General features: G+C 34.6%; 1 protein-coding gene across 4 annotated transcripts in view; it reads left to right on the top strand.

The window, feature by feature from the left end:
• The window catches only part of TRAPPC13 (trafficking protein particle complex subunit 13), a 35,388-nt gene extending 9,576 nt beyond the window's left edge, over positions 1 to 25,812 (top strand). The window contains exons 2-13 of one of the 4 annotated variants that reach the window (XM_014781666.2): positions 2,351 to 2,419; positions 2,971 to 3,070; positions 4,839 to 4,923; positions 9,143 to 9,270; positions 12,374 to 12,446; positions 13,468 to 13,512; positions 17,140 to 17,157; positions 19,341 to 19,474; positions 20,973 to 21,171; positions 22,324 to 22,424; positions 24,971 to 25,121; positions 25,249 to 25,812. In XM_014781666.2, the coding sequence (XP_014637152.1) occupies positions 2,351 to 2,419; positions 2,971 to 3,070; positions 4,839 to 4,923; positions 9,143 to 9,270; positions 12,374 to 12,446; positions 13,468 to 13,512; positions 17,140 to 17,157; positions 19,341 to 19,474; positions 20,973 to 21,171; positions 22,324 to 22,424; positions 24,971 to 25,121; positions 25,249 to 25,356 (1,211 nt within the window). In that variant the 3' untranslated portion in view covers positions 25,357 to 25,812. The remainder of the gene's footprint in view (positions 1 to 2,350; positions 2,420 to 2,970; positions 3,071 to 4,838; positions 4,924 to 9,142; positions 9,271 to 12,373; positions 12,447 to 13,467; positions 13,513 to 17,139; positions 17,158 to 19,340; positions 19,475 to 20,972; positions 21,172 to 22,323; positions 22,425 to 24,970; positions 25,122 to 25,248) is intronic. The other 3 variants (XM_004422874.3, XM_004422875.3, XM_014781667.2) reach the window with 3 other exon arrangements.
• The last annotated feature ends 227 nt before the right edge of the window (positions 25,813 to 26,039 follow it).

The raw sequence follows: 26,039 nt of genomic DNA on the forward strand, positions 1-26,039 counted from the left end.
CCAGTAGATAGTTGTATGTCATAGCTGCACATCCTTGTAGTTGCTGTATGTGGGACGCGGCCTCAGCATGGCCAGAGAAGCGGCACGTTGGTGCGCACCCGGGGTTCCGAACCCCGGCCACCAGCAACGGAGCATGAGCACTTAACCGTTAAGCCACGGGGCCGGCCGGAGAATTATTTTTGAACAGAGTGAAATCACCTGGGTTCATATCTAGTTCTGCCTTCTCTCTGCTATATAATCTTTTATATGCAAATTACCCTCTCCAGGTGTCTTCCTTATCTGTAAAAGGCAGATAATAATAATACCAAGCTTGCAGAGTAGTCAGGAGAATTAAATGTGTTAATACTTGTGAAGTGTTTAGCGTAATGTCTGGCACTAGTAAATGCTCAGTAAATACCAGCTATACAAGTGACTTCAGAAAACTTAAGGTTAGCATTTGTTGACTATTTCAACAGCCATCTATTTAATACAACATTGTTTAATGGCCTCAGCTCAGGAAACTTACATCTTCAAAATAATGCAAGTTACTTAAGGGTTTTGGTGAGATGCTAATTCTTTCATTCAGCAAAAATCTATAGAACATAACTGTTTGCCAGAACTTGTGTCAAGCACTGAGGCCACAAAACTCATCATGGTTCATAAGAGCCCAAACCTCATGGAGTTTGGATAGGAGTGCTATAAATAAATACAGTTCATGGTAAATACAAGGGGCTATGAGAGAAATAGGGTGACCTATTACTTCTTTTCTGCAAAAGATGACGTTTAAGCTGAGACTAGGATGAGAAAGTCACTAAATTTGATATGAATGATATGGCTAGTTAATGGTTAGGTGGTACATTTTTACATATGCTGATGAACACCACTTATATTGTGAATTGACCATTTAGGTCTATTGTCTTTAAAATTTTTTGGTTTTGATTTGAATGAACATTTTTAATAGAGTGTAAAGAAATAGTCTTCTGTGATTCATTTTCTGAAATATTTTACAAGTTTGTATGATTATTTTATGTTTTTGTCTTTATTTTGATGTGGTCAAATATCAATCTTTAGAAATAAGTGAAAAAAATTTTTTAATTAGAATGTCCTATCTTCACTAGACTAGATTTAATAAATTTTTACTTTTTCTAGTTTTCTGTGGCTTAATTTTTGTCTTATTTAACTATTTGATTCTTATGTAATTTTTTATTTATTTATTTATTTATTTATTTATTTATTTACTTATTTTTGGTGAGGAAGATTGGCCCTGAGCTAACATCTGTGCCCATCTTCCTCTATTTGGTATGTGAGACACTGACACAGCATGGCTTGATGAGCAGTGTATAGGTACATGCCCAGGATCTGAACCTGGGAACCCTCCAAAGTGGATCACACAAACTTAACCACTATGTCACCAGGCCAGCCCCTGATTCATATGTAATTTATTTGGTATTTGAAATGAATTTGTCAATTAAATTTTATTTTTCCCAGATAGCTAACCAGTTGTCCTAGCACCTTATAAGTTAATTTTTTTTTTTGCTGCTGCTGCTGCATTCTAATTTTTTTTTTAACTATTTAGTATATCTGTACGGTCTTCCATTAATAAGCCAATTAGTTGATTATGGACTTAAGTGTTTTCATATGGTAAGTCCAGTTCTTCCTCATTTTTTCCCATTAATTTCCTTAGCTTATTTTCATTTATTTGTTTTTCTAGGTAAACTTTAGACACATTCTGTCATGTTCCAAGAACAATCTTAGTTTTGGTTGGAATTTATAAACCTGTACATTAACTGATATTGTCGTAATTTCTGCACAGAATTAATATTACTTTAAGAACCACTTATTGAACTTCCAGTGGCCAGTGATTATTAATGAGGGATAAAGCTCACAAATATCCTTATGTTATAAAATTGTTTCATATTCAAAATGGTGCACCTAAACTTTTTTCCCTGTCAAGCTTATATTAGTTAATATTTTCTTGATATTATTTATGATGAAGTCACTCAGGATTTTTTTTTAAAACCTTGTTCTCATAATATATGTTAAGCTTTGAAATTCCTTTATTTTCCAGTTTTTCTATAATCAGGCATATTACATTTGCATTTAATTTTTATAAGTCATTAGGTTGTAAATAAAAGCAAAATTGTTCTCTTTTTTTAATATATGAAATTCTTTTTGTTATATATTAACATTTTTAGTAAATCATTGCTGTGTAATAATCTTAGGAAGTATTTAATATTAAATTTAGTTTAGAAAGTATTTGCATCATATTTTATAGTAGTATAAAATTGATGAATACCATGCAATTTGGACTTAGTCCAGAGCAATATTAATATTTTCTTGTTTTTTGTTTTTTTTTCTTCTTAATTCACAGTGATGCGGTTGACTAAGCCTACTTTATTCACCAATATTCCAGTAACATGTGAAGAGAAAGACTTACCTGGTATGGCACATGCTTGCACCTAGGGAAAAGTTGAAACCTGGATTGCCTGTATTACCTTGGAATAAGCCTATTCTTGCCAATCTTACGCTAATTCTTTGTTGCCTGTTTTGTACCATGTGAGTGGTGGCCATCTAATAGGTCTCACTCACAATCTGTAAGTCAAGATACTATTGATATCCCATGGCAACAAGAGACTTTTATTTTAGTTTAGTAAAGATACATTTATAGTCATGATACTATTAAAATTGCATTTATCCTCAAATGTTTCATCAGTGTATGTGTTAGCATTCCCTTTATTTAAAATTATTGGAGCTTTCTATGTTTTATATTTCATGACCTACATTTTTCTTTGTTTCTGAAATGTTCATTTTCTGTGAAACCAGAATTTTTTTGGCATGCATTTGTTGTATTGAAGATTAAAAATTAATTTTTTTACATGCAATTTTTTTCAAGATTATTTTTAAAAAATATTTCTCCCAGCTATTTCTTTATGTGAGTAAAACTTATTTACAAGGTAGGTGTTAGAATTTTATGTTTTTCTCTTTCTACAGGAGATCTCTTTAACCAACTCATGAGAGATGATCCTTCAACTGTAAATGGTGCAGAAATATTAATGTTGGGAGAAATGTTGACTTTACCACAGAATTTCGGGTAAGAATGCTACATTCACATAAGAAGTGCAACAATATTTTAAAGCCATTACAAATCATGTTTTCAAAAAAGAACTATAAGATGGAAAAGTGCTTACAATATATTTAAGTGGTAAAAAAAAGTTTTACCGGGGCCGGCCCGGTGGCGCAAGTGGTTAAGTGTGCGCGCTCTGCTGCGGCAGCCTGGGCTATACCGGTTTGGATCCCAGGCGCGCACCGACGCACCGCTTGGCAAGCCATGCTGTGGTGGCATCCCATATAAAGTGGAGGAAGGTGGGCATGGATGTTAGCCAGGGCCAGTCTTCCTCAGCAAAAAGAGGAGGATTGGCAGATGTTAGCTCAGGGCCAATCTTCCTCAAAAAAAAAACTTCTACCAAAATTATGCTATGTGATTCTTTTTTTTTTCTTGTTAAAAAAAAAATAAGATACATACCAAAATATTAATAGTGGCTCCTAGGGTGATGGAATTTCAACTTTCTTCTTTAGATCTTGTTATGTTTTTTAATGCCCATGTGTTCCTCTTAACTGATTTAATCTAAATGTCTTTCAGAAGCAGCGCTTTTATTCCACTTCACAGCCGTCTCCCAACATAAGTTATCTGACTTGTCAGCTAATTAGAAACTCTAAATTTTTTATTCCTTCTCTTGCTCTTAGCTATTCTCTTATTCTAGATTATTAATGAGGTAGAAGCCCCTGGTTCCACTCTGTTTGCAACTGAGAGAATTTGAGACCAAAAGAAAATTTTCAGGTTTTCTTAAAAGGTTTACAGAATGTGGTCATTGACTAGTCTTGAAAACTTGGAAATATATTCATGTAAAAAATATATTTAGGGCCGGCCCCATGGCTTAGTGGTTAAGTGCGCGTGCTCCGCTGCTGGCGGCCCAGGTTCAGATCCCGGGCGCGCACCGAAGCACCGCTTCTCTGGCCATGCTGAGGCCGCGTCCCACATACAGCAACTAGAAGGATATGCAGCTATGGCATACAACTATCTACTGGGGCTTTGGGGGCAAAAATAAATAAAATTATTAAAAATATATATATGTTTATTTATAAAATATATATAAATGTGTTTTTATATTTTATATGTTAATATATATTTATTATACATTAAATTAAATAATGTTTAATTTATATATTAAAATATATATAAATTATATGTATTATAAAATATATTTATTTATAAAATATATAAATATATTTTCATATTTTATATATTTTTGTATAATATATTTAAATATATTTTAAGTATAAATATATTTATATTTATAATCTTTATATTAACATTATTTATTTATTATAAAAATATAAAGTAAAACCACTAGTCATTATTTTTATTAGAAGAATTTAGAAAAATAAAATAAATTGGTAAAAAATAGCCTGAGATCAATAACTTGGGTCTCTTCTAGATTAAGGGCATAATTTATTTCAGAACTGGTAAACTGCCTTTTTCTAGCCTCTTCAGATACAGATCTTAAGAGTCTTAGCATGGATCTGATTTCAATGACTTATTTCTAGGGAGACGGGCAGTTTGTGCAGTAGTTGAGGGCAAAGATACAGATCATGTTTTATAAATTAAATCAGTATTTTGAATTGCACTAGGTAATGAATGAGCAGCCTAGTGTAAACAAAGGGATGTTGAAGCAGAATTTCACCTGATCCTTATCCTTTAGTAAATTTTTCTCCATTTGTAGTTCTTGGTGGTGCTCAAATAGAATATTTGTGATAAAACCTGAATGGATTTCTGCCTAAAAATTTATTTTATTTCACAGGAATATATTTTTGGGAGAGACCTTTTCCAGTTATATCAGCGTTCATAATGATAGCAATCAAGTTGTAAAAGACATATTGGTAAAAGTAAGTGGTATTCTTGTTTGGAACATATTTTTTACAGAAAACTTTTTAATTTTTACTGTTATCTTTTTGAAACTTCATTATAATGCATGTTTGATACTGGACTTTTTAATTGTCATTAATAACAAGCATTAATTGAACATCTAAAGGTATAACATATGCTAAGTACAGAATCATTTTTCCTTATCCTGAAAGTTTGTGATAGCTTGAGTGAGAAAATGTACAGTCAAGAGTAAATAACAGTTTGTTTTTATTAATAATTTGTGATTAACATGATAAAATTTGAAAGAGGAAGAAATAGCATAGAGGATTGTATCCATCAGGAAAGTTTTTTGGAGGAGAGGGAACACAAGAAGATATTGAAAGAATGGTAGGATTTAGGGAAAAAGGCAAAAGGGACATGGTAATCTGAGGCAGAGACATGGGAATACATAATGTGTTCTTGTAGCAGTGAACGGAATTCACTTGGTAAGAGTAAATAAGGTGGGACAGATGTGTAGTAGCCATACAGTGGAGCATCTTGAAAGCCAGGCTAAGGTTTTAGCCTTTTTCTTTTTAAGACAATGGGCAGTCAGTGGACACTTTTGAGAAGAGGTATTCACAGTGTTAGAAGACTGATATGAAAGCATTATGTGGAGCAGTTTGTAGGAAATAGACCAGTTAGAAGATTCTTGCAGTATTTTTGTCTAGATGAAGACTACTGGTGGCTTTGCATTCTGTGAAATGCAGTTTGGGGTGCTTTGATATTCCTAGTTCAAGAACACCCTCTTATAGCAGCAATTCACAATGAAGAATGGCAAGTATACATATCTATGCACCAAACAGCACAGCCTTTATAAAACAAAAAGTGTAACAGAGATAAAAAGAAACATACTAATAATATGAGATTCACCTGTCACTTGCACAAGAAAAGACCAAGTTGACAAAAGAAAAGAAAGTAAAGATAGAGAAGACCTAACAACAGCTACCCAGAATTCTGCCCTCAAAACTTTAATTTTTTACAGTTTTTGGAATTTTGGAATTGTGGAAAAGAGATTGTGGATCTGTGCTTTTTTTATTCCTTTACTGTCATTTTGGGTTTTTTTTTTTTTTGAGAATAAAAATGCTTGTATAATCTACCATGTTTAACTGGAAACCACTAGTTTTTTTGTTTTGTAATTGAAAAAAAATTTCACCCTTAAGTCTGAAAACCTTAGCATGCTACAAAAAAAACATAAAGTGTTCTATAAACAAAAAACAATATAATTAGTGTGCTATAAATAAAAAATAGTAGATAACTCTTATGGTCTATACCAGTGGTTCTCAAACTTTAGAAGGTATTAAAATCATCTGGAGGGCTTGTGAAAACACTGGTTGCTGAACCTCATCCTCACAGTTTCTGATTTAATCAGTCTGAAATGGTGCCCAAGAATTAACTTTTCTAACATGTTCCCAGGTGATGCTGATTCTGTTGGTCTGGGAACCATACTTTGAGAACGACCGGTGTATAATAGGCATTCACTCATTCATTCAAGAGGTATATAGTCCAGGCACCATCTAGATACTGGGGTTATAGCAAGAAACAAAGCAGACAAGGCCTCTATTCTCTTCAAGCTTATTCTAAATGTTTTTAAATGTTTTTTCTCTGTTTCTGAACATGAATCCCTTAGTTATACCAAACTCTTTCTTCATGGCCTCTGAAGACATCTTGAGCTTTCACACTTAAGGTGTTTTGCTAGCTCTGTTTAACTTACTTGAAATGATCTCCCTCTCTGTTTTCCCCTCTGTCTGTTCACGGTCTGCTCATCCAAAAACCAGTTTGCAGCATGAAGCCTACTCTGCAATTTAAATTGCATTCCCCTACCCTAAGCCAGCCCTCTGTTCCTCCTCTTCTCTGCTGTTATTTTCCCCAAACGTTTAAACTCCACAGAGGCAGGGATTTTGGTCTGTTTTGTTCACTGGTGTATCTCCAGCTTCTGGAAAAGCCCTGGCATATAGAAGGTAATTAGGAGATAAATGTTCAGGCAGCATTATTTATAATAGTGAAAAAGGAGAAAGGTAAAAGTGTTCAGCCGTATATAATATACGCTGTAGTTATGATTAATGTTTGGAAAATGACACATAGGAAAACATTGGACAGTTAACTGCTTCCTTTTTTCCCCCTCTTCTCTAATTTCTAAAATGTTTGTTAAAGAATTTTCAATATCAGCTCCATTACTTATTAGTTGTATAACCTTGGGGAAGTTGTTTCTTCTCTGTGCCTTGGTTTTTTTTTTTTTTTTTTTTTTTTTTTTTTTTAAAGATTTTATTTATTTATTTTTTCCCCCCAAAGCCCAGTAGATAGTTGTATGTCATAGCTGCACATTCTTCTAGTTGCTGTATGTGGGACGCGGCCTCAGCATGACCAGAGAAGCGGTGTGTCGGTGCGCAGCCAGGATCCGAACCCAGGCCGCCAGCAGCAGAGCACACGCACTTAACCACTAAGCCACGGGGCCGGCCCTATGTGCCTTGGTTTTTATTGTCTGTGAAATAGGGATAGTACAACTAGCTCCTTCAGGATTGTGAGTATTAAATTAGCAGTGTGCTTGGAACAGGGCCTTGCACATTGTAAGTACCCAATAAATGTGAGCTACTCCTGTTTAATAACTGAATATAATAACAAAAGAGACGGCACTAATAAATATCCCACTTCAAAGTGCCTAGCAGTAAGAATGTTAGATTAGAATTAACTGCAGAAAACCTGGTTTTTAAAAGTAACGAAAACTTAAAAGAATCCTAACTCTTATGTAAAGACTTCCCCTAGGGGCCAGCGTGGTGGCGCAAGCGGTTAAGTGCGCGCGCTCCGCTGCGGCGGCCCCGGGGTTCGCTAGTTCAGATCACAGGCGCGCACTGACACACCACTTGTCAAGCCATGCTACGGCGGCATCCCTTATAAAGTGGAGGAAGATGGGCAGGGCTGTTAGCCCAGGGCCAGTCTTCCTCAGCAAAAAAAAAAAAAAAAAAAGAGGATTGGCAGATGTTAGCTCAGGGCCGATCGTCCTCACAAAAAAAAAAAAAAAGACTTCCCTTAATCCCCATGAGTGAATGTGATCGTTGCTTTCTCTGAATTTTTCCTGACGTTTGCCTTGAAGTTTTATCATAACTTCATTCATTCAGTATTCAACAGATACTTCTTAATTGCCTACCATGTGCCAGGCACCATGTTATAGTGATGAGCAGGAGAAGACAAGAGGTTCCTGCCTCCATAGACCTTACATTTCTGGTAGGGGAGACAGAAGGAAACAGGTGAACAAAATCATAAATAGGGTAATTACAGATTGTGATGACTGTTACAAAGGAAGTTAAAGTTGCATGTGATAGAAAGTAACTGAGATGAAGAGAGGAGACCATTTAAGACAATTAGCAAGAGTGATAAATGTTCAAAAGAAAGTAAAAAGGGGAATATGATAGAGAGTAACTGGGTGGTAGAGGGTACTACTTTAGAGAAGGTAGTCCTTTCTTAGTTGATGACTTCAGTGCCGATCTCTAGTTCTACAAATCAGTTGGTCTGTGACATCTAATATTGTTTTGAATGGTTATCTTTTAATTTTATATACTAACACATGCATACACATCTATGTATATTTGTTTCTGTAATATCTATCTGTATATATGTTTAAAAACTGTATGTTCATGCTGTTGCCTCAAATTGCAGTCCAACACCAAAGGTTTCATTGCAGCCTTTTCCCTTTCCTTATTTGTACCTTTTTTTCTCCGAAGGTGAGAAATTTGTCTCTTGTTATCCATAATGTATTCTTTTTTTTTTTTGTCCTAGTATGCACATAAAAGATTCAAAATTGCTTATCCATACCCCAGTGTAAAAGCAAATGTACTAGCTAGAGTATATTTATGTGCCATTCTTTTTGTCTTGAGCTTTTATTTGCCAAACTTACTTAGGTTAGTTCTCCCCTTCCCCATGGTTGTGTTCATTTGTAATACAGTCAGGTTTATTTGGTACCATTTGTATTTCATTTTGGATTCCTCCAACTTCCTGGCTGATTTTCTTTATTTGTTTTTGGTGTATGTGTGAACATTGCCCTGGTTCTAAGCATCAGAGCTATGCAGAAAGATTTACACAGAGAAGTGTTGCTCCCCCTTTATCCCTGCTTCCTTGTTCCTAGTCCCCTGTTCTTTCTACACATACCCATCCACCCGAGTAGGTAACCAATCTCATTTGGATCTTTTTTAACCTTTTTCTTTCAAGGCTGATCTTCAGACAAGTTCTCAGCGTTTAAATCTTTCAGCCTCTAATGCTGCAGTGGCTGAACTTAAACCTGATTGTTGTATTGACGATGTCATACACCACGAAGTAAAAGAAATTGGAACACACATGTAAGGATTAATTTTACTAGTTCTCAAAGAATTTTATTCATATACGCCTTTATTTGAAGTTTTTGCTTTATTTCCATGTACCCTTAAGCCTAAGAACCTCCTTCAGAAGGAATTTTATGTTCCATGTTGACATGCTTACCAGAAACAAACTTCAAACAAAATGTTTGTTTTGTAGGGGAAGAAATCTTAATTTGTCCTCATTTATCTATAGTTTGATTTTTGCATCTACAGACAATCTTATCTAAAAAATAAAAAACCATGCAAATGTTTAAAACCCAGGTAGCACTCTGTCTAAAAGTACATTTATTATTTTATGAAATGCTAGCAACTGATATTTATAGCATTTATTTTAAAATTCACAATTTTCCAGTGCTGTATTCTATACTTAACTGTGTATATGCGCTCTATGCTGAGAACTCAGAAATACAGAACCAAAGTAAGACAAGCTATGAGAAAAAAAATTCAAATTCTGTATTTCAGGCATATGTATGTATTTGAATGTGAATGCTCTATTTTTCTTTGTCTGAGAAGCAGATATGAAAATTGCAGTCATATAAAGTAATTTTAGACTTCTCCATCTGCTTTACCACCCCCACATACTATCATTCACAAAGTCCTATTAGTTCTTATATCTCTCATCCTCTCTTCTTCATGTCCACTTACACCACCATTTTTACTTCTCTTCTTTGTGTTAAAGAAGTATATAATATTAAAGTATATGCTATTGGCTATTATTTAATCAGCTCATTTTGGTGACAAGCTCTGCTGTAGGCACTTTTTAATATATATTCTGTGATTGGTATGACTTCTGGAGTCAAATTTTAGCTCCATCATTTATTAACTGTGTCATCTTGGATAAGTCACTTAACTCTTCAGTGACCGCCCACTACCCTTTGGAAATTCTGACTTTGTATAGGTTTTGCAAAGCTCTCCACAGCCTAATCCTTACCAACCACTCTAGTTCTCACTTTTTGTCACTCTTCCCTCCCTCTCTACACTGCAGTTATAGTGGACGTCTCTTACCTCTGAACTCCTCCATGATCTGAAATGTATTCTTCCCTTACGAAGGAATGCCTATGTCATTTTGAGTTTACTTCTATTTCTTCATATTTCAGATTCAGCATGACTTCCTCAAAGAGGCCTTCATGACCTCCTAGACTAGATTAAATCCCCCTTTTTGTATACCCTATAGCATCCATAGCTTGTCTTTCTTTTTTATGTCTTTTGTACTTAGATTACTTCTGAGTGCCTGCCATCCCCATTAAAGTATGAGTTCCATGAAGTCTACTATATCCCCAGGATCTAGCAGAGAACAGTGGTCAATATTTTTTGTATTTGAGTTTATTGAAATGATATTAAATGTGTAAAATCCTCATTTTACAGAAAATGAGACTCTTGTAAAATTAAATAGCTAGTAAACAATGGCATAGAACTCAAATCTAAATCTAGCTTCAAAACCTGAAACTCACTACACTGCTGCCTACTGTGAGCACTTTGAGAGCAGGTATGGTATTTTGATCAACTCTTTATCCCTAGCACCTGGCTTAGTGCTAGGCACAAGTAAAAGGAGAAATTAAATTACCTATGATGTCCTGACCTAGTATAACCACTATTAAACTATCAGTACATTTCTTTTCATTCCTTTTTATATGCATATATATAACAGATGTATGTAAATAATTTAATATTTTACAAAATTGTTATCATATTACGCCCGGTTTTATCTTCTTCAACTCACTGTGAACATTTTCCCACTTGAGTCAGTACTCTTTGAAAATGTTAGTTTTTAAATGGCTTTATCTTACACACTTGGACCACATACTATACTTTGTTTACCTTGATGTTGGACTTTAGAGTATTTTCAGTTTTTCACTATTATAAATAACATGGTGATGAACACCTTAATATTTCCTCGTGATAGATTGCTTCAAGCAGGTTTACTATAGAAGCATAGAAGCATTTTTAAGACTCTTTTACTGAAGGATTGTTTTGTAAATCTCTTATAACCACTAGCAGTGTAAAAAGAGTCAGTTTCTCTAAATCCTCACCAACCCTGATATTACTTATAAAGAATTTTTGCCAGATCTTAAGAGATGGAAAAGTCTTTTTTTTTTTTTTTTTTTAATATTTCCTTTTTTTTTTTTTTTTTGTGAGGGAGATCAGCCCTGAGCTGACATCCGTGCTAATCCTCCTCTTTTTTTTGCTGAGGAAGCCCGGCTCTGAGCTAACATCCATTGCCAATCCTCCTCCTCTTTCTCCCCAAAGGCCCCCAGTAGATAGTTGTATGCCATAGCTGCATATCCTTCTAGTTGCTGTATGTGGGACGTGGCCTCAGCATGGCCAGAGAAGCAGTGCATCGGTGCACGCCCGGGATCCGAACTCGGGCCACCAGTAGCGGAGCGCGCACACTTAACCGCTAAGCCACCGGGCTGGCCCGAGATGGAAAAGTCTTATCTCGTTGTTTTAGTCTCTTTGACTGCTTGTGAGGCTGCACGTTTTCACATTTTTATTAGCCAATTATGGTACCGCAATTTGTCTGTGTATCCTTTCCTCCTATTTTGAGTAAGATATTAATGTTTTGTTTACAAGAATTTCTCTTTATATTGTTAGAAGTCTTTTATCCCAGTTTGTTGTCTTCTTTTTAATTTTGTTTTAGTGGTTTTGATTTATTTAATTTATAAATTTTTAAAAATCTTTTCCTTTCCATTGCATTTATGTTAAAAAGTCTTTCCCCACCCTAGAATCTTTTTTAAATTTACATTTTCTTCTAATTTATATGAAGTTATTTTTTACCTTCAACTGTTTGGTTATTCTGGGATTTATTTTGAAATATATTTCACCTTTTAAAAGAAAAGGTTCTGACTTCCTTCCTGCTCCAAAAATGGTATATTTTATTTTACTATTCAGAGCTTTCTTGTTCATATAATTATGTCCATATCTGCTACAACTGTTTTTTTCCTGCTCTAGGTTCATCTGGCTTCACTTTCACATCATCGGCATAAATATTTTCCAAATTTGTGGGTAGAATGGAGGTGTATTGAATTACTGTTAAGAAACAAAATTGAAAATTATTCAAAATCATTAAGACATCTTTCTGTTTCAGCTTGGTGTGTGCAGTGAGTTATACAACTCAGGGTGGAGAAAAAATGTATTTTAGAAAATTCTTCAAGTTTCAGGTATTGAACATGACAATGGTAAATAGTTTTTAGATGCCTTTTCTTACCTAGGAAGTTTTTATTTATCTGCACTGAAAACAGGCTCCAAGTAAAGCCAATAGCTTAATAATTTTGGATTTGTCACATTACTAGCAATCTAAAGTCAGACTAAATTAAGTTAAATAAAAGCAGAGAAATTATCATTGCCAATGTAATGTTTCACTTGAAGATTTTTATCCAAAACGCAATTTTTTTTGTTTTCATGCTTGACAAAAGACAAGAATCTAGAAAAGGGATAAAATGAATGTAAAATCCAGATGAGATACCAAATTGGTAAATAATACCAAATTTCTAAAGAACTATTTAAATGAGAGATTTTTGACTTGGGCTGAGTGTTCTAAGCTTCCTTCAGTACTCCATAAGTCACTGGAATTGTAGGTAGAATTTTATATTTATACATGATTTTTAAAGTTCCTGATCAAAAATAGTTAAAACCCACTGATTTAACACATGTATGTGTATGGGTGGGGAGATAAGATGACCATATAATGTAGCTCTATATATGATGCTATATATATTTTCCATTCCTCTGTTTGTAAGTAGAAGAAAAAGTACTATCAATAGGAAAAAAAATTTGCTCCTCCTTTGCTGCATCACTCATTTGTTTGAGGTTTTCCATGCTAAGGAAAATAAGTTTCGATTGCTTATTTTGATAAACATTTTTGGTGAAATATGCATACATAGAAAAATATGTGTGTTCAGTTTAGCAAAATATTATGAAGTAAACACCCATGTAACTCATGTGACTATCTATCACCCAGTCAACAAATGATGGTTGCCTTTTTGAAAATGGATTTGGGATTGTTTTCTGTTTGTTGTTTTGCTTTTGCAAGAGTATTGCATACTCATTAGAAAAGTCTTTTACCATTAAAATTGGAAAATGCCTTTCACAAATTTAAGCACTGTGATTTAAAACAAACAAACAAAAATCAATGGTCAAATCATAAGAATATCTTCTGACTGATATGCTTTATTCAACTAGGTTCTCAAACCACTGGATGTGAAAACCAAATTTTACAATGCAGAGGTAAGTGTTGGGCACCTTAATGGGATTTCAAATTAAATATTAAGATCTTATTTGACTAAAATTCTGATGTATTACATTTCTTTTCATATTGAAGTAAATTGCTGATATGACTGCGAATTAATTACTTGTGAAAAATGAGCATAAAGTTCAATCAAATTGAATAATTTCATTGTAGATCTCTTTTAATCTGCTGTTTTCAACTTATATGAAATCATTATGCCTTGATTTTTATTCTTGTTAATTTTGTGAGGCTTTCACCCCCTTTCATTAAATGATTGCCCTATAGTCCATTTAATGGTTGTTGTTACTGTCTAAAAACATTAGCAGTCTGTTAAATATTTACACTGTGGTTCTGATGTTACAAAAATTGAGTAGTAGATCTAACCCTGCAAAAAAAGATGTAGTATTCACGTTGAAAAACAAAGAGAAGTAAAGCTCAGCACATTAAATTCTTTGTCCTGGGGAGTCAGTGTGCCAGCCAGAGTTAGGATGCTGAGTTTGGTGAATGGCTTGAAATGCTCCTTGGGAGAAACAATTTTGGCAAAAATATAGAAAGAAGTTAACTTTTAGAATAGAAGGTAATCTATATTCTATCTTAACAAAAGAGATAAAATAGAATTTGCCATAGGAGAAAGGTTTTATTGCTTGGATTTCTTTTAGAAAATTGTATTTTTATTTGGCTTCTAGAACTCCAGAAAAAGCAGATTTCCTAATGGGCCCCTTATCCATCAAAAATTCTGTGTTTCATACCACAGTGATAAATTCAAAGATATTCAAATACAGTATTTTGAAATGAAAATATCTTTTTTACTCTAAACCAGATGATTAGAAATTTGCAATCATGTGTCAAATTTGATATATATTTTTACCATCAGCATCTGAGTTTTTATTCAGTATAAAATTTATACTATAGCTGGGCATAAGATGTCTAAGATAAGGAACCTGACCTGCAGTAAAGACCTACTAGGAGAGAAGAAAAAAGTGCATAAAAAAACAAAACTACCCAGTATAGTATGTAGTGAATCTAAAGAGAATGCTATAAAAAGATGTGCTAGAGGAACTGTGGAGATAGTCTGAAGAAGCTTCGTGGAAGAGGAGGGGAGCTGGAGCGGAGTCGGGAAGGAATGGATGTTGGAAATGTCAAAGTGTCAGAGCAGTGAAGGCATTCCAGGCAGAGTCACAAACGCACAGGGAATATTGAGTACATAATGAAGAGCATACGTATTTGAGGGGAAGATACAGTCTCATCAAGGGGATTACTAGATGTTTAAAAAGGTGGAATTTCTTTTTGGGGATAGGGGAGTTGGCATACTGCATATTTGTTCTACCTTTTTTATTATTAATTGTATACTGTTGGTTAATTATAGCTATTCAGCTTGGTGAATTTTAAGTAGTCTTAATTTATCATTTTGCTGAGAAAGATCTTATTCATAGTATGAGGGGAGATTGGTAGCAATTCTGTTGGAATAGCTATATTGGAAAATTAAAAACAAATAGCGCCAGGGGCTGGCCCAGTGGCGTAGCAGTTAAGTTTGCATGCTCTGCTTTGTCGGCCCGGGTTTTGCCGCTTCGGATCCCGGGCGCAGACCGATGCGCTGCTTGTCAAGCCATGCTGTGGCAGCGTCCCATATAAAGTAGAGGAAGATGGGCACAGATGTCAGCCCAGGGCCAATCTTCCTCAGCAAAAAGAGGAGGATTGGCATCGCATGTTAGCTCAGGTCTAATCTTCCTCACAAAAAAACAAACAAACAAACAAATAGGGCTGTAGGTGGGTCTTTTTGTCTATAATTGGCTCCTAGGGAGGAACATGTTAAGCTATTTTAGGTTTTCTTTGTTGAAAATGTGGTGGTACATTAAAATAATTGTCAAGTAGTTTTATCACACTAATATTCAGAGTGATTTGCAAATGGTTTTTTTTTTTTTTGGTGAGGAAGATCAGCCCTGAGCTAACATCCATCCCAATCCTCCTCTTTTTGCTGAGGAATATTGGCCCTGGGCTAGCATCCATGCCCATCTTCCTCCACTTTTTATATGGGACGCCGCCACAGCATGGCTTGACAAGTGGTGCATCGGTGCACTCCCAGGATCCAAACCCAGGCCACCAGCAGCAGAGCGGGCGCACTTAACCGCTACTCCACAGGGCCGGCCCCGCAAGTGGTTTTTTAAATGCTAGTTAGTCCATAAATAATATTATAGAACTGATATACTCTCCAAAAAGAAAGGAAAAAGACCCACAATTCCACCACACCAACAGGTAGTTGATTTTTCACTAATCCATATTCTCTTTGTCTATACTCATTTATATATAGTGTTCTGTTTTTATAATCATAGCGAGAATTTTGTTTGTTGCCTTTTTTAGTTAACATTATATATAGGCAAAATCTTTAAACTTTGCCAACAAACTTCAGCTAAAAAAATTTTAGTAAAATTCTGAACTTTTGAAAATAGACATCTCTTTAAAAACCAAGAGTGAACAAATGGCATTTAGGATCTCTTGATATTTTATATTACCCGTTAGGCAAACAAATACTCTTCAGGCTGTAGCACAGATTTCCAACTAGGAAATTCAGGTAGATTCTAGGAGTTAGTAAACCACACTAATATCAGTAGGTGATATTTATTACTCTGTACCATAGTCCTTACACAACAACTATTGTTGGCCCCACATTTGTCTCAAATATATGGTTTTTATGCTATTTCTAATAATTCTAATAATACGTAAATCATCTAAAGTAAAACAAGTTTCATGAGAAACTTTGTTGTAGTCTTCTAAAATAGGAAAGCCTTGCAAGAAGTCTGGTGACATTAGAAGCTATGATTCAAACATTTGGTCACCTGCTGAGTATGTAGCTCCATGCCAGGTACTGAAGAGAAATAAATGTAAGCTGAACACCTTCCCCATCCTACAGGAACTTAGATGGAATGGAGGAGACTGACGTGACATAACTGCAATATAAGCAGCCCTCCCCTCCCGATCATGAAGTGTACTTATACTCTGGGAACAGAAAGAGGCGAAAAATGATTTCCAGCTATGTGTTTCCCAAAAGCAGTGACATTTGAGATGGCCATTGATAAATAAGTAGCTTTAGAAATGTATATGGAAAAAAGACTGGCTGTGAAATCTAGTAACAAAAAGAGAATTCTAGCATTCCCTGAAGTGTGATCTGTGGAACTCTAATCATCCAAGATGCTCCTTGAAAAAGGCATTCCATTATTAGATAAATTTGAGAAAAGCTATACAGTGTCAATCTATTCTGAATGTGGAGGATAGTATATCCATCCTAAGTAATCTATGAAGAATTACAGCATAGGTAAAGAATTTACAGAACTAGAAAGGCATGGAGTATACCTCTCTCCTCCAAGATGTGCCCTTGAATGTTTGCTTCTATTGAAGTATTCACCTATAGTGTTCTTTTCTATTCATTTAACCCTAGCAGTTTCACCTTTTTTAGAAAAATGATTTGTCATATTTCTTTATGTTGCTTTCTTTTTACTTTCTTGTTTTACTAATGCTGTCTTGTTTAGTAAATTAAAAAAAAAATGCAGAAATGCATTTTATTTTATATAGTTAATCTTTTTCTTTAACATTTAATTCTGATTTTTCTAATTTTTCTTTTTTTCCATTAGAGTGACCTCAATTCTGTGGTAATTTGATTTTTTATTATAAATTTATATGCTTTTCTTACTCACCACTTTTTGACTCTGCCTAATTAATCCCTCTTTACAAAACATAGTGGAAAAACAAAGTTAGTTGTGAATACTACCTGTGTGACTTCAAAAAGATTTATATAATTTGTTTGTACTTTTAATATTATAATTGATTCTTATTCTGTGGGGAAAAAATTAGATCAATGATTAAATTGTCATATTGAAACAATTATACTCTTATTTTAGTGTTTTTCCTTTAGGTGTTTTTCAGAAGAGGCATGTTAACTTTGTTTAAAATAGCCTTGAGATTTTCAACATCTTACTATAAAATACCCTATTATACTTCAATTCTTTGAATAAACTATCTAGTTGAAATTTATCTTCAGATGCACAGTGGTTTTATTTTTAATTCTGGGTCAGGTAAAGATGGCCCTTTGAAAACAGTAAACAGAAGAAAATCAAATTTTCCCAAGTTGGCTAAAATCATATTTTCAAATTTCTGTTTAATATAAGAAGCACATTACATACATAATAACAACATCAACTGCCTTAGCACTGAATTTTTATCTTAATTTTTCAAATGTCAAATTATACTAACTGTTCAAACTAACTTAATTTTCCATTATGCTGCTTGTTTTTCTTTCATTTTATCTAAGCTCTTCCTATATTTATGCAGAAAATTGTATTTTAAAATTTGAAATGTGGGTCTGTGGTTATGTTTTTTAAAGCAATGGATTGATGGGATATATTTACTTTTTTAAAAGAAAAAGTAACAGAATAATGCCTCTAAATGATACATTCTTTTAAAATGCTAAATCATTGTATTTCTATTTTCATTTGAGCACATGTGCCAAGGACTAGAATCTGTTTTATTTTAGATGATAATACATTAAATTATAACTTCATCATTATATTTTCGCAAATGATTTCCATTTTCCTGGATTTAGTGTTAAAAAAGCTCGTAAGTGCCAAATTTTTTTGGTCATAGTTTATTTTGTTTTATTTCTATATATATTACTATGAAACTTTTGAACAAAATAATTCTTGAATATCCTTAGTGTATAATTTTTCATATAGGTTTGTTTCAAAAATGAACCAAGTTGTCTATCTTTCAATTACACATACACAAAAAAATACTCAAATCACATAAAAAGAAGGATGTTTATCGTAAATAATCAGGGAATAAAAAATTTACATAAAAGTACACATTTAAATTACCCATTGACTAAAATACCACTAAAGGGCATTAGTTTTCAAATCTGTCATTAAGGCTACAAAAAATACCTTTCGTTTGATTTAAAAGCTTTAAGATTGTCAGATATAATTCACATATTTTTTTAGCCCTAGATATACATTTAAAATGAACCAAGAAATCACTAATGACCACTAACAAATTGCTTTAATTAAAAAGGTAAATCCTATAAGACTAATTAAATAGATTATTCACTGTAATAGTGGTTCCTATATTATCTAAATTGAAATAATATGACAATTGAAGTTATATTATGCTGGAATATTATAATGAAGGCCTAATTCTCTTAACATATCACAGAAATGATAGGTGGACAGGTATTTTCATCATATTAAATCACTTTTTTTTTTTTTTTTTTGTGAGGAAGATCAGCCCTGAGCTAACATCCATGCCAATCCTCCTCTTTTTGCTGAGGAAGACTGGCCCTGGGCTAACATCCGTGCCGATCCTCCTCCACTTTATGTGGGACACTGCCACAGCATGGCCTGACAAGCGGTGCGTCGGTGCACGCCTGGGATGCGAACCCGGGCTGCCAGCAGCAGAGCACGCGCACTTAACCGCTAGGCCACACGGGCCGGCCCCCTAAATCACATTTTAACATGTTAATGACTTACTAGAAGATTTAAGATATTTGTGAATGAAATTCGAGTTAAATAAATATTTTTGGACGTTAATACAAAAAATATTACAGTTATCCCTCATCCATTGTTTAACAAGTTATCAGTTGACTAACACTTCACTTTGCCCCTGTTAATTATGTTAGGATGAAGATTTCTTTTCTTGATTAATTATTATAACTTTGATTTGCAGGCATGAACTAATCACATTTGTGGTTAATATTTTTTCTTCAGATAGATCAGATGTTTTTGTTGAGGTAAATATTTTAAATATCGTCACACTTTAGTGGATATTTTTTTCATATCCTCAGACTGATGAAGTATTTCTGGAAGCCCAGATTCAGAATATTACAACCTCACCCATGTTTATGGAGAAAGTTTCATTGGAGCCGTCTATCATGTATAATGTAGCAGAATTAAATTCAGTCAACCAAGCTGGAGAATGGTAAATATGAATTATGAAGTGTTTGTTCTTATTTTGAAAGATATGAACTTTTCTAACATCCATTACTCTAGGGTGGTTTATAATTTTCTTTTACTTAATAGACTTTATCTTTTTAGAGAAGTTTTATGTTCAAAGAAAAATTCATCAGAAAGCACAGAGCTCTCACATGCCTCCCTCCCCACTCAGTGTCCCCTATTGTTTAATTGTTTACATCTCGTTTTAATGTGACACATTTGTTAAAACTGATGAACTACTTTTGATACTTATCGTTAACTAAAGTTCATAGTTTCCATTAGGGTTCACACTTTGAGTTGTACATTCTATGAGTTTTGACAAATGTGATGACATGTAGCCACCATTACTGTATTACACAATATAGTTTCACTGCCCTAAAAATCTCCCATGCTCCACCTATTCATCCACCCCCCACACAAATTAAAGATCCTGGCCATTTGCATTTTATGTTTTACTGTTTGAAGCACTTATTCTTTTAATTTTCATAATAATTCAGTTTCATCCTTATCCTGCAAATGATAAAACTGAGGCATGGGAAAGAATGGTGGAGAAGTTAGTGTAAGGGTGAGAGTGACTTTTAAGAAGAAATATTCTCTCAACATCAAAAGGAGTGGGCATAGGAATAGATGATTTAATTTTTTGTGAAAATGAAATATAGTCGTGTATCGCTCAATGACAGGGATACATTCTGAGAAATGTGTCGTTAGGCAATTTTTGTCATCATGCAAACATCATAAAGTGTACTTACACAAACCTAGATGGTATAGCCTACTACACACCTAGGCTGTATGGTACTAATCTTATGGGACCACTGTCTTATATGTGGTCCGTCATTACCAGAATATCGTTATGTGGCACGTGATTGTTCATATGTCTTTCTATAGGTAATTTAGAAGAGGAAGAATAAATAAATGTAGGGTTGACATTAGTATGGATAAGCAAGTAATAGCTAGAGTAAATATCTGATTTTCTTAATGAGGAATGAAAAGTTTACTTTCATCTTATTATAGTGGTTAAACACAAAAGAGTTTGTAGCCTCCCATACCCCTACTGAGGAAAACAATAATTTTCTCATTCATTCCTGATCTTTTAGTTCATTTTAAAAATGATTACTTAGTTTAGAATGGTATGTTTCCTCTTGTTCTAAAATATTTGATAATTTTAGAGAAAAGAGACAGGATATTTAAGGTTCTGATTTCTATTGCATTTTTTCAGTTAATTGATACATGTCCAATATTTTAGGTAATATATTGCATTCTATTATAAAGAACCTCAAGATTTTCCTTATCAACTGAAAAAAATTAAAGAAAAATAAATCCTCTCAGCACAAGTCCTTTTCATTTGTGTTGAAACCACTGACCTGTTCTATTCTAGATCTTTGGATGGTAAATAATTCAGTTCCCATTCAAAGTAACAATCACAGCCATGTTTTCTTTTAGAAAATTCTAGAGAATTTTCTCCATCTCTATCTCCACCCCCTCAGTGTAACTACGTTTGGGTCAAGAGCATATTTGCAGCCAATGGATACACGCCAGTACTTGTACTGCCTAAAGCCCAAGAAGGAGTTTGCAGAAAAAGCAGGCATCATTAAAGGAGTAACAGTAATTGGAAAATTGGATATAGTGTGGAAAACAAATCTAGGTGAAAGGGGAAGATTACAGACCAGCCAACTTCAAAGAATGGTGAGTCTGGAAAAAACATCAGTGGGCATTGTGGTGTGTGTGGGGTAGATAGTTAGAACAACTCAGATTTTCCTAGGTCTAGCACTATAAAAGGTATTAATATTACTAGAGAATAAGAGATAAAAGACTAATAATTTCGCTGATCTCTAGGAAGAAATTTGGTATTGAGATGAATGAAAAATATTCAAATGTTAATTTATCTATGATGTATGGTTTTTTACTTTACCAAACAGAAATTAAAATATCTGCCTCTCAATTGTTCCCTCCTATGGTAATTCGGGCTCACTGTTCATCTGACTTCTACTACATTCAAGTTTTCTTTTTTGCAATGTTCTAAAACTCTTGGACTTACTACATTCACCTACTCAGTTCATACCTTTTTTTAAGATGTTTGAAATCTGAGTCATCTGAAACTCAGAAGGGAAGTCCCACTAACGTTATCTTGTAAGCATTGGTTGGATATTTTACCTAATTTCTGCTCTGCGAGTAGAGATAGCTACCAGTTTTCTTTTTCTTGTGTTAGGGAGGATATGCTACAGAATCCTCCCTTTGTGCTGAATACTACATATTGTGGTATATTCTAAAATTTACTTTTCTTTCACCATTTGAGGTAATAATTGGGGGGAAATAAGGATTATCATTGGGCCTATTTCAAAATATAGCATTTAGCTGTCATCCTGCCATGGCATGTTCCAAGCTTTGATGTTTCTGTAGTTTGCCCCTGCCTATGTATCTTGTGAAGAGGACATGATTTTCTTCCCGAATCATATCAAAGTGCTCTTCCTTTTCTGTCTAGGCAGTAACGTTACCTATTTAGAGTTATGTATGTGTAAGCTACAGTATCTTTGGAAAGCTTCCCTTTAAGATCAGACCCCCTGAAATTTCTTTACTATTTACCTGTGAGATTCATTTTAATTCTACTGAACATGGGGTTATTGTAGCAAAAACAGTGAGGGTCTATAGTGCTGTTCCACAGGTAGTAGCAGCCAAAGAAGTCAGAATGAACAACAGTAGAATGACTAAGAAGTATTCCTTCAGAACATCAGCTTGGAGACCCAACAACTGTTGAGTGAGTGTGCTGGTGTGGTACCATCATTAAAATGGAAAGGTTTTATGGTCGATGTATGTTAACTGTGTTGCTTTTTCTTTTAGGCTCCAGGTTATGGAGATGTTAGGTTGTCTTTGGAGGCAATCCCAGATACCGTAAACCTAGAAGAACCTTTTCATATTACCTGTAAAATAACAAACTGCAGGTAATGCCAGTGTTTGTGGATGGATGTCCTTTCCTCTTCACCTACCTAAAAGAGAATTTTAAAATCTTTTAAATATGCTGCCTCCTTTTAAGTTTTCTCTTTCCATATAGCCTTCTCTGATGTTGATGTTGAATACTGTAAAGGTCTCATCTGGTAGCTATACATTACATATTTTTGAGGTCCTGCTATATTAGGCATGTTTGTATTTTATTTCATTCATGCATCATACTCTTTCAGGTAGGTACTAATTATTCACATTCTGTGCAAGAGAATGCCACCTCAGGGGTTAAGTGACTGTATTCATGCTCAGAGAGCTAGAAAAGCTGGTGCCAGAATTTGAAACCAGGTATATTTGACTTCAAAGTCCATGTTCTTTTCATTGTTTACACTTCCTTCACACTTTAGATTATGAAAGCATGAACTAGTAGGTTCTTATGGAATAATACATTATAGATTTAATGTAATAAGATAGATTTTTCTGAGCCATATTTATGCCTTTCATAATACTGTACTTTAGTATTATGAGAGTAAAAATTGATTATGAATTTAATATAAGGGATAATCAAAGAATGCAAAACAGGGCTTTGATAATAAGGAGAGTATAATCTAGCTATTGGGAAGCAAAGAGCATGGGGCTTTGAAGCCAGAAAAACCTAGAATTAAATTCCAGTCCTATCACTTTTGCTACTACTTATTACTTGGTATGTATTATTAGTTGGGGCATTTTGATAATATTGCAGTGATGAATCCCAAACCTTATAGTGTGAATGTATAATCCTTTTTACTTCCATATCCATTCCAACTTTGATATTAGGGAAATAGGAAATATTCATCCTTCAAAATTACAAAAATACCTAGTTCCCCTGTGAAGCTACCTATACCCTCCCACGCACAATCATCCTTTTCTCTGTCACAGCAAATTTTAATACAGTTTTTTAGTGATACTCATATATTGCTATAATAGTTTCTTCCTCAACTATTGTGAATTATTCAAGAGAAGGGGCCATTTCTTACCCAGCATTGTAAATGCAGTGCCTACCATATCATAGGAGCTCAGTAAACAACATACACAGGGTAAAGACCCTGTGCATATAGGGTGTGCTTTTGGATTTTTTGTTTGTTTTGTGTTTTTTGAGGTACAGCAAATCAGTTATTGACCAAATGACAGAGTGCTCTAAAAAATAAATTCAGTTTCTTTTGCTGTTCACTCTAACTTTGGTGATTCATATAAGTTTTCTAAAAAGCATTTGTTTCTTAGATCTTCAGTTTCCTCATCTATAAAAATGGGATCACTGCGCCCCCCCCACACACACACACGCACATACATACAACATACACTTACTAGATTTTTGTGAAATTTAATAAGAAAATTCATGTAGTGCATCTAACCTGGTCTGTGGCACATACCACTCACTCTGTTTTTCAAATGTTTGTCGGGGACACAAAGACACAGAAAAGCTAATTATTAAATCAATATGTCTAAAAATCAAATTAAAATTTAAGTATTTTAAAATATGGAGCCAACTATTAGAAAAAATGCTAAAGGAGTTGAAAGTAGTCATGAATGGTGGTGGAGTAGGAGACTGTTTTTCATTATGAGTCTTGGTTATTTTTTTTAAATAAACAATGCATACTTTCATTAAAAGTTGTTTTAGGGGGGCTGGCCCTGTGGCTTAGCGGTTAAGTGCGCGCGCTCCACTACGGGCAGCCCGGGTTCGGATCCCGGGCGCGCATCGACGCACCGCTTGTCCGGCCATGCTGAGGCCGCGTCCCACATACAGCAACTAGAAGGATGTGCAACTATGACATACAACTATCTACTGGGGCTTTGGGGAGAAAAAGGGAAAAAAAGGAGGAGGATTGGCAATAGATGTTAGCTTAGGGCGGCTCTTCCTCAGCAAAAAGAGGAGGATTGGCATGGATGTTAGGTCAGGGCTGATGTTCCTCACAAAGAAAAAAAAAAGTTTTTTTAACTTAACATGGTTAAGCTGACCTGGTGATACCAGTTATAAACAGAAGTAGTCTTTTCATGTTAACAGTGAACAAACATGAATAGTATTTACTTTTTATAAATCTTGTCGGTCATTTTCTATGTTATCTGTGTGGTAAAAGAACATAGGTTAAATAGCAAAAGCACTGAACCAGACTCAGTTTATCTTTTTTTCTGCAGAGTACCTAACAGAAATAGGAAGGATACATAGCAACAAGGTTAGACACAGGTGTCTGGAAGTCTCTCAGAGAAATGGCAAGGCTGTTAACAGATCAGCACCAGGGAGCCAGTGTTCAGTAACAGAATCAGAAGGCTACATCCAGACAGGCAGATTAGTCTCAGTGCCACTTTAAACCCTAGAAGATGCCATCTCCTTTCATTTTCCTGATTCCATCTTAAGTGAAATAAAAATGATACAGTAGCTTTTCATTTCTGTTTCTGGTTTTTGTTCTCCTGGACACCCAGAAAACAAATTCACTGGCAACAGTGGAAGAAATATCGCAGTACCTCTTTGTGAAAGGAACAAGATTTATTCCTGTTTTTCTGATTCCTCCAGCAGTGAAAGGACTATGGATCTGGTTTTGGAAATGTGCAATACCAATTCCATCCACTGGTGTGGTATTTCAGGAAGACAGCTTGGAAAGCTACATCCAAGTTCCTCTCTCTGCCTTGCTCTTACTCTACTGTCTTCAGTCCAGGGACTGCAAGTATGCTCTTTTTTTTAATAATTTCACTATTTGGGGGGCTATTAACCCATAGTCATTTATTATATCCCTATTTTCTCTGGTAATTACCAATGAGTGAAAACTTAGGCCTGTATCTTTCTCTCAATAGAGCGTCTCCGGCTTAAGACTAACAGACACGTTCTTAAAGAGAACATATGAATATGATGACATCGCACAAGTCTGTGTGGTATCTTCGGCCATTAAAGTGGAAAGCTGAAGAAAATTTCCAATATTATGCTTTTCATTGAATTTCACAGAACTTTCTGTGTTTTTGTCACCTTTGTAAAATGATCAAGTCAACAGCAAAAATAAGTATATGTTATTTAAATTTCTTTCCTGTAAAAGTTAAAATATTAAATATTTGTTTTCAAAAGAACTATTTACTGATTTTATCTTGTGAATTATATTCTAAATGAACATTTGTACATTTTCTACACATATTATCCTGTTTCATTTCATTTTAGATGACCATTGGACCTTGTTCTCCAAAGGCTCTATATTTGGGGCCATTTGTCCCTAGCAAGTATCTAGAACAGGGGACAGCAAACATTATATGTAAAGGGCCAGATATTGAATATTGTAGGCTTTGCAGGCCATATGGTTTCTGTTGAAATTACTCAACTCTGCTGTTGTAGTATGAGAGCAGCCAGCAGGCTAAGAGCGCAGCGGTATTTACAAAAACAGGCAGCTGGCCAGATTTCGCCTGCAGGCCGTAGTTTGCTGCCCTCAATCTAGAAGATACAGCTGTTTCTTAGAACTTTAGAATTCTTCTAATACTTTATTTAGAAATATTTCAGTTAATCCCAGTTTTTTTCCTAGCTCCTCAGTCAACAGAAAAAGTTTGTTTAAAACAACGGGGGTAGTCCTCAAGTAACCTTGTACTTGTTAACAAAGTATGAG

Source organism: Ceratotherium simum, chromosome 18 (assembly GCF_057802395.1).
Source record: "Ceratotherium simum simum isolate JZ-2026a chromosome 18, ASM5780239v1, whole genome shotgun sequence".
In the NCBI taxonomy this organism is placed as follows: domain Eukaryota; kingdom Metazoa; phylum Chordata; class Mammalia; order Perissodactyla; family Rhinocerotidae; genus Ceratotherium; species Ceratotherium simum.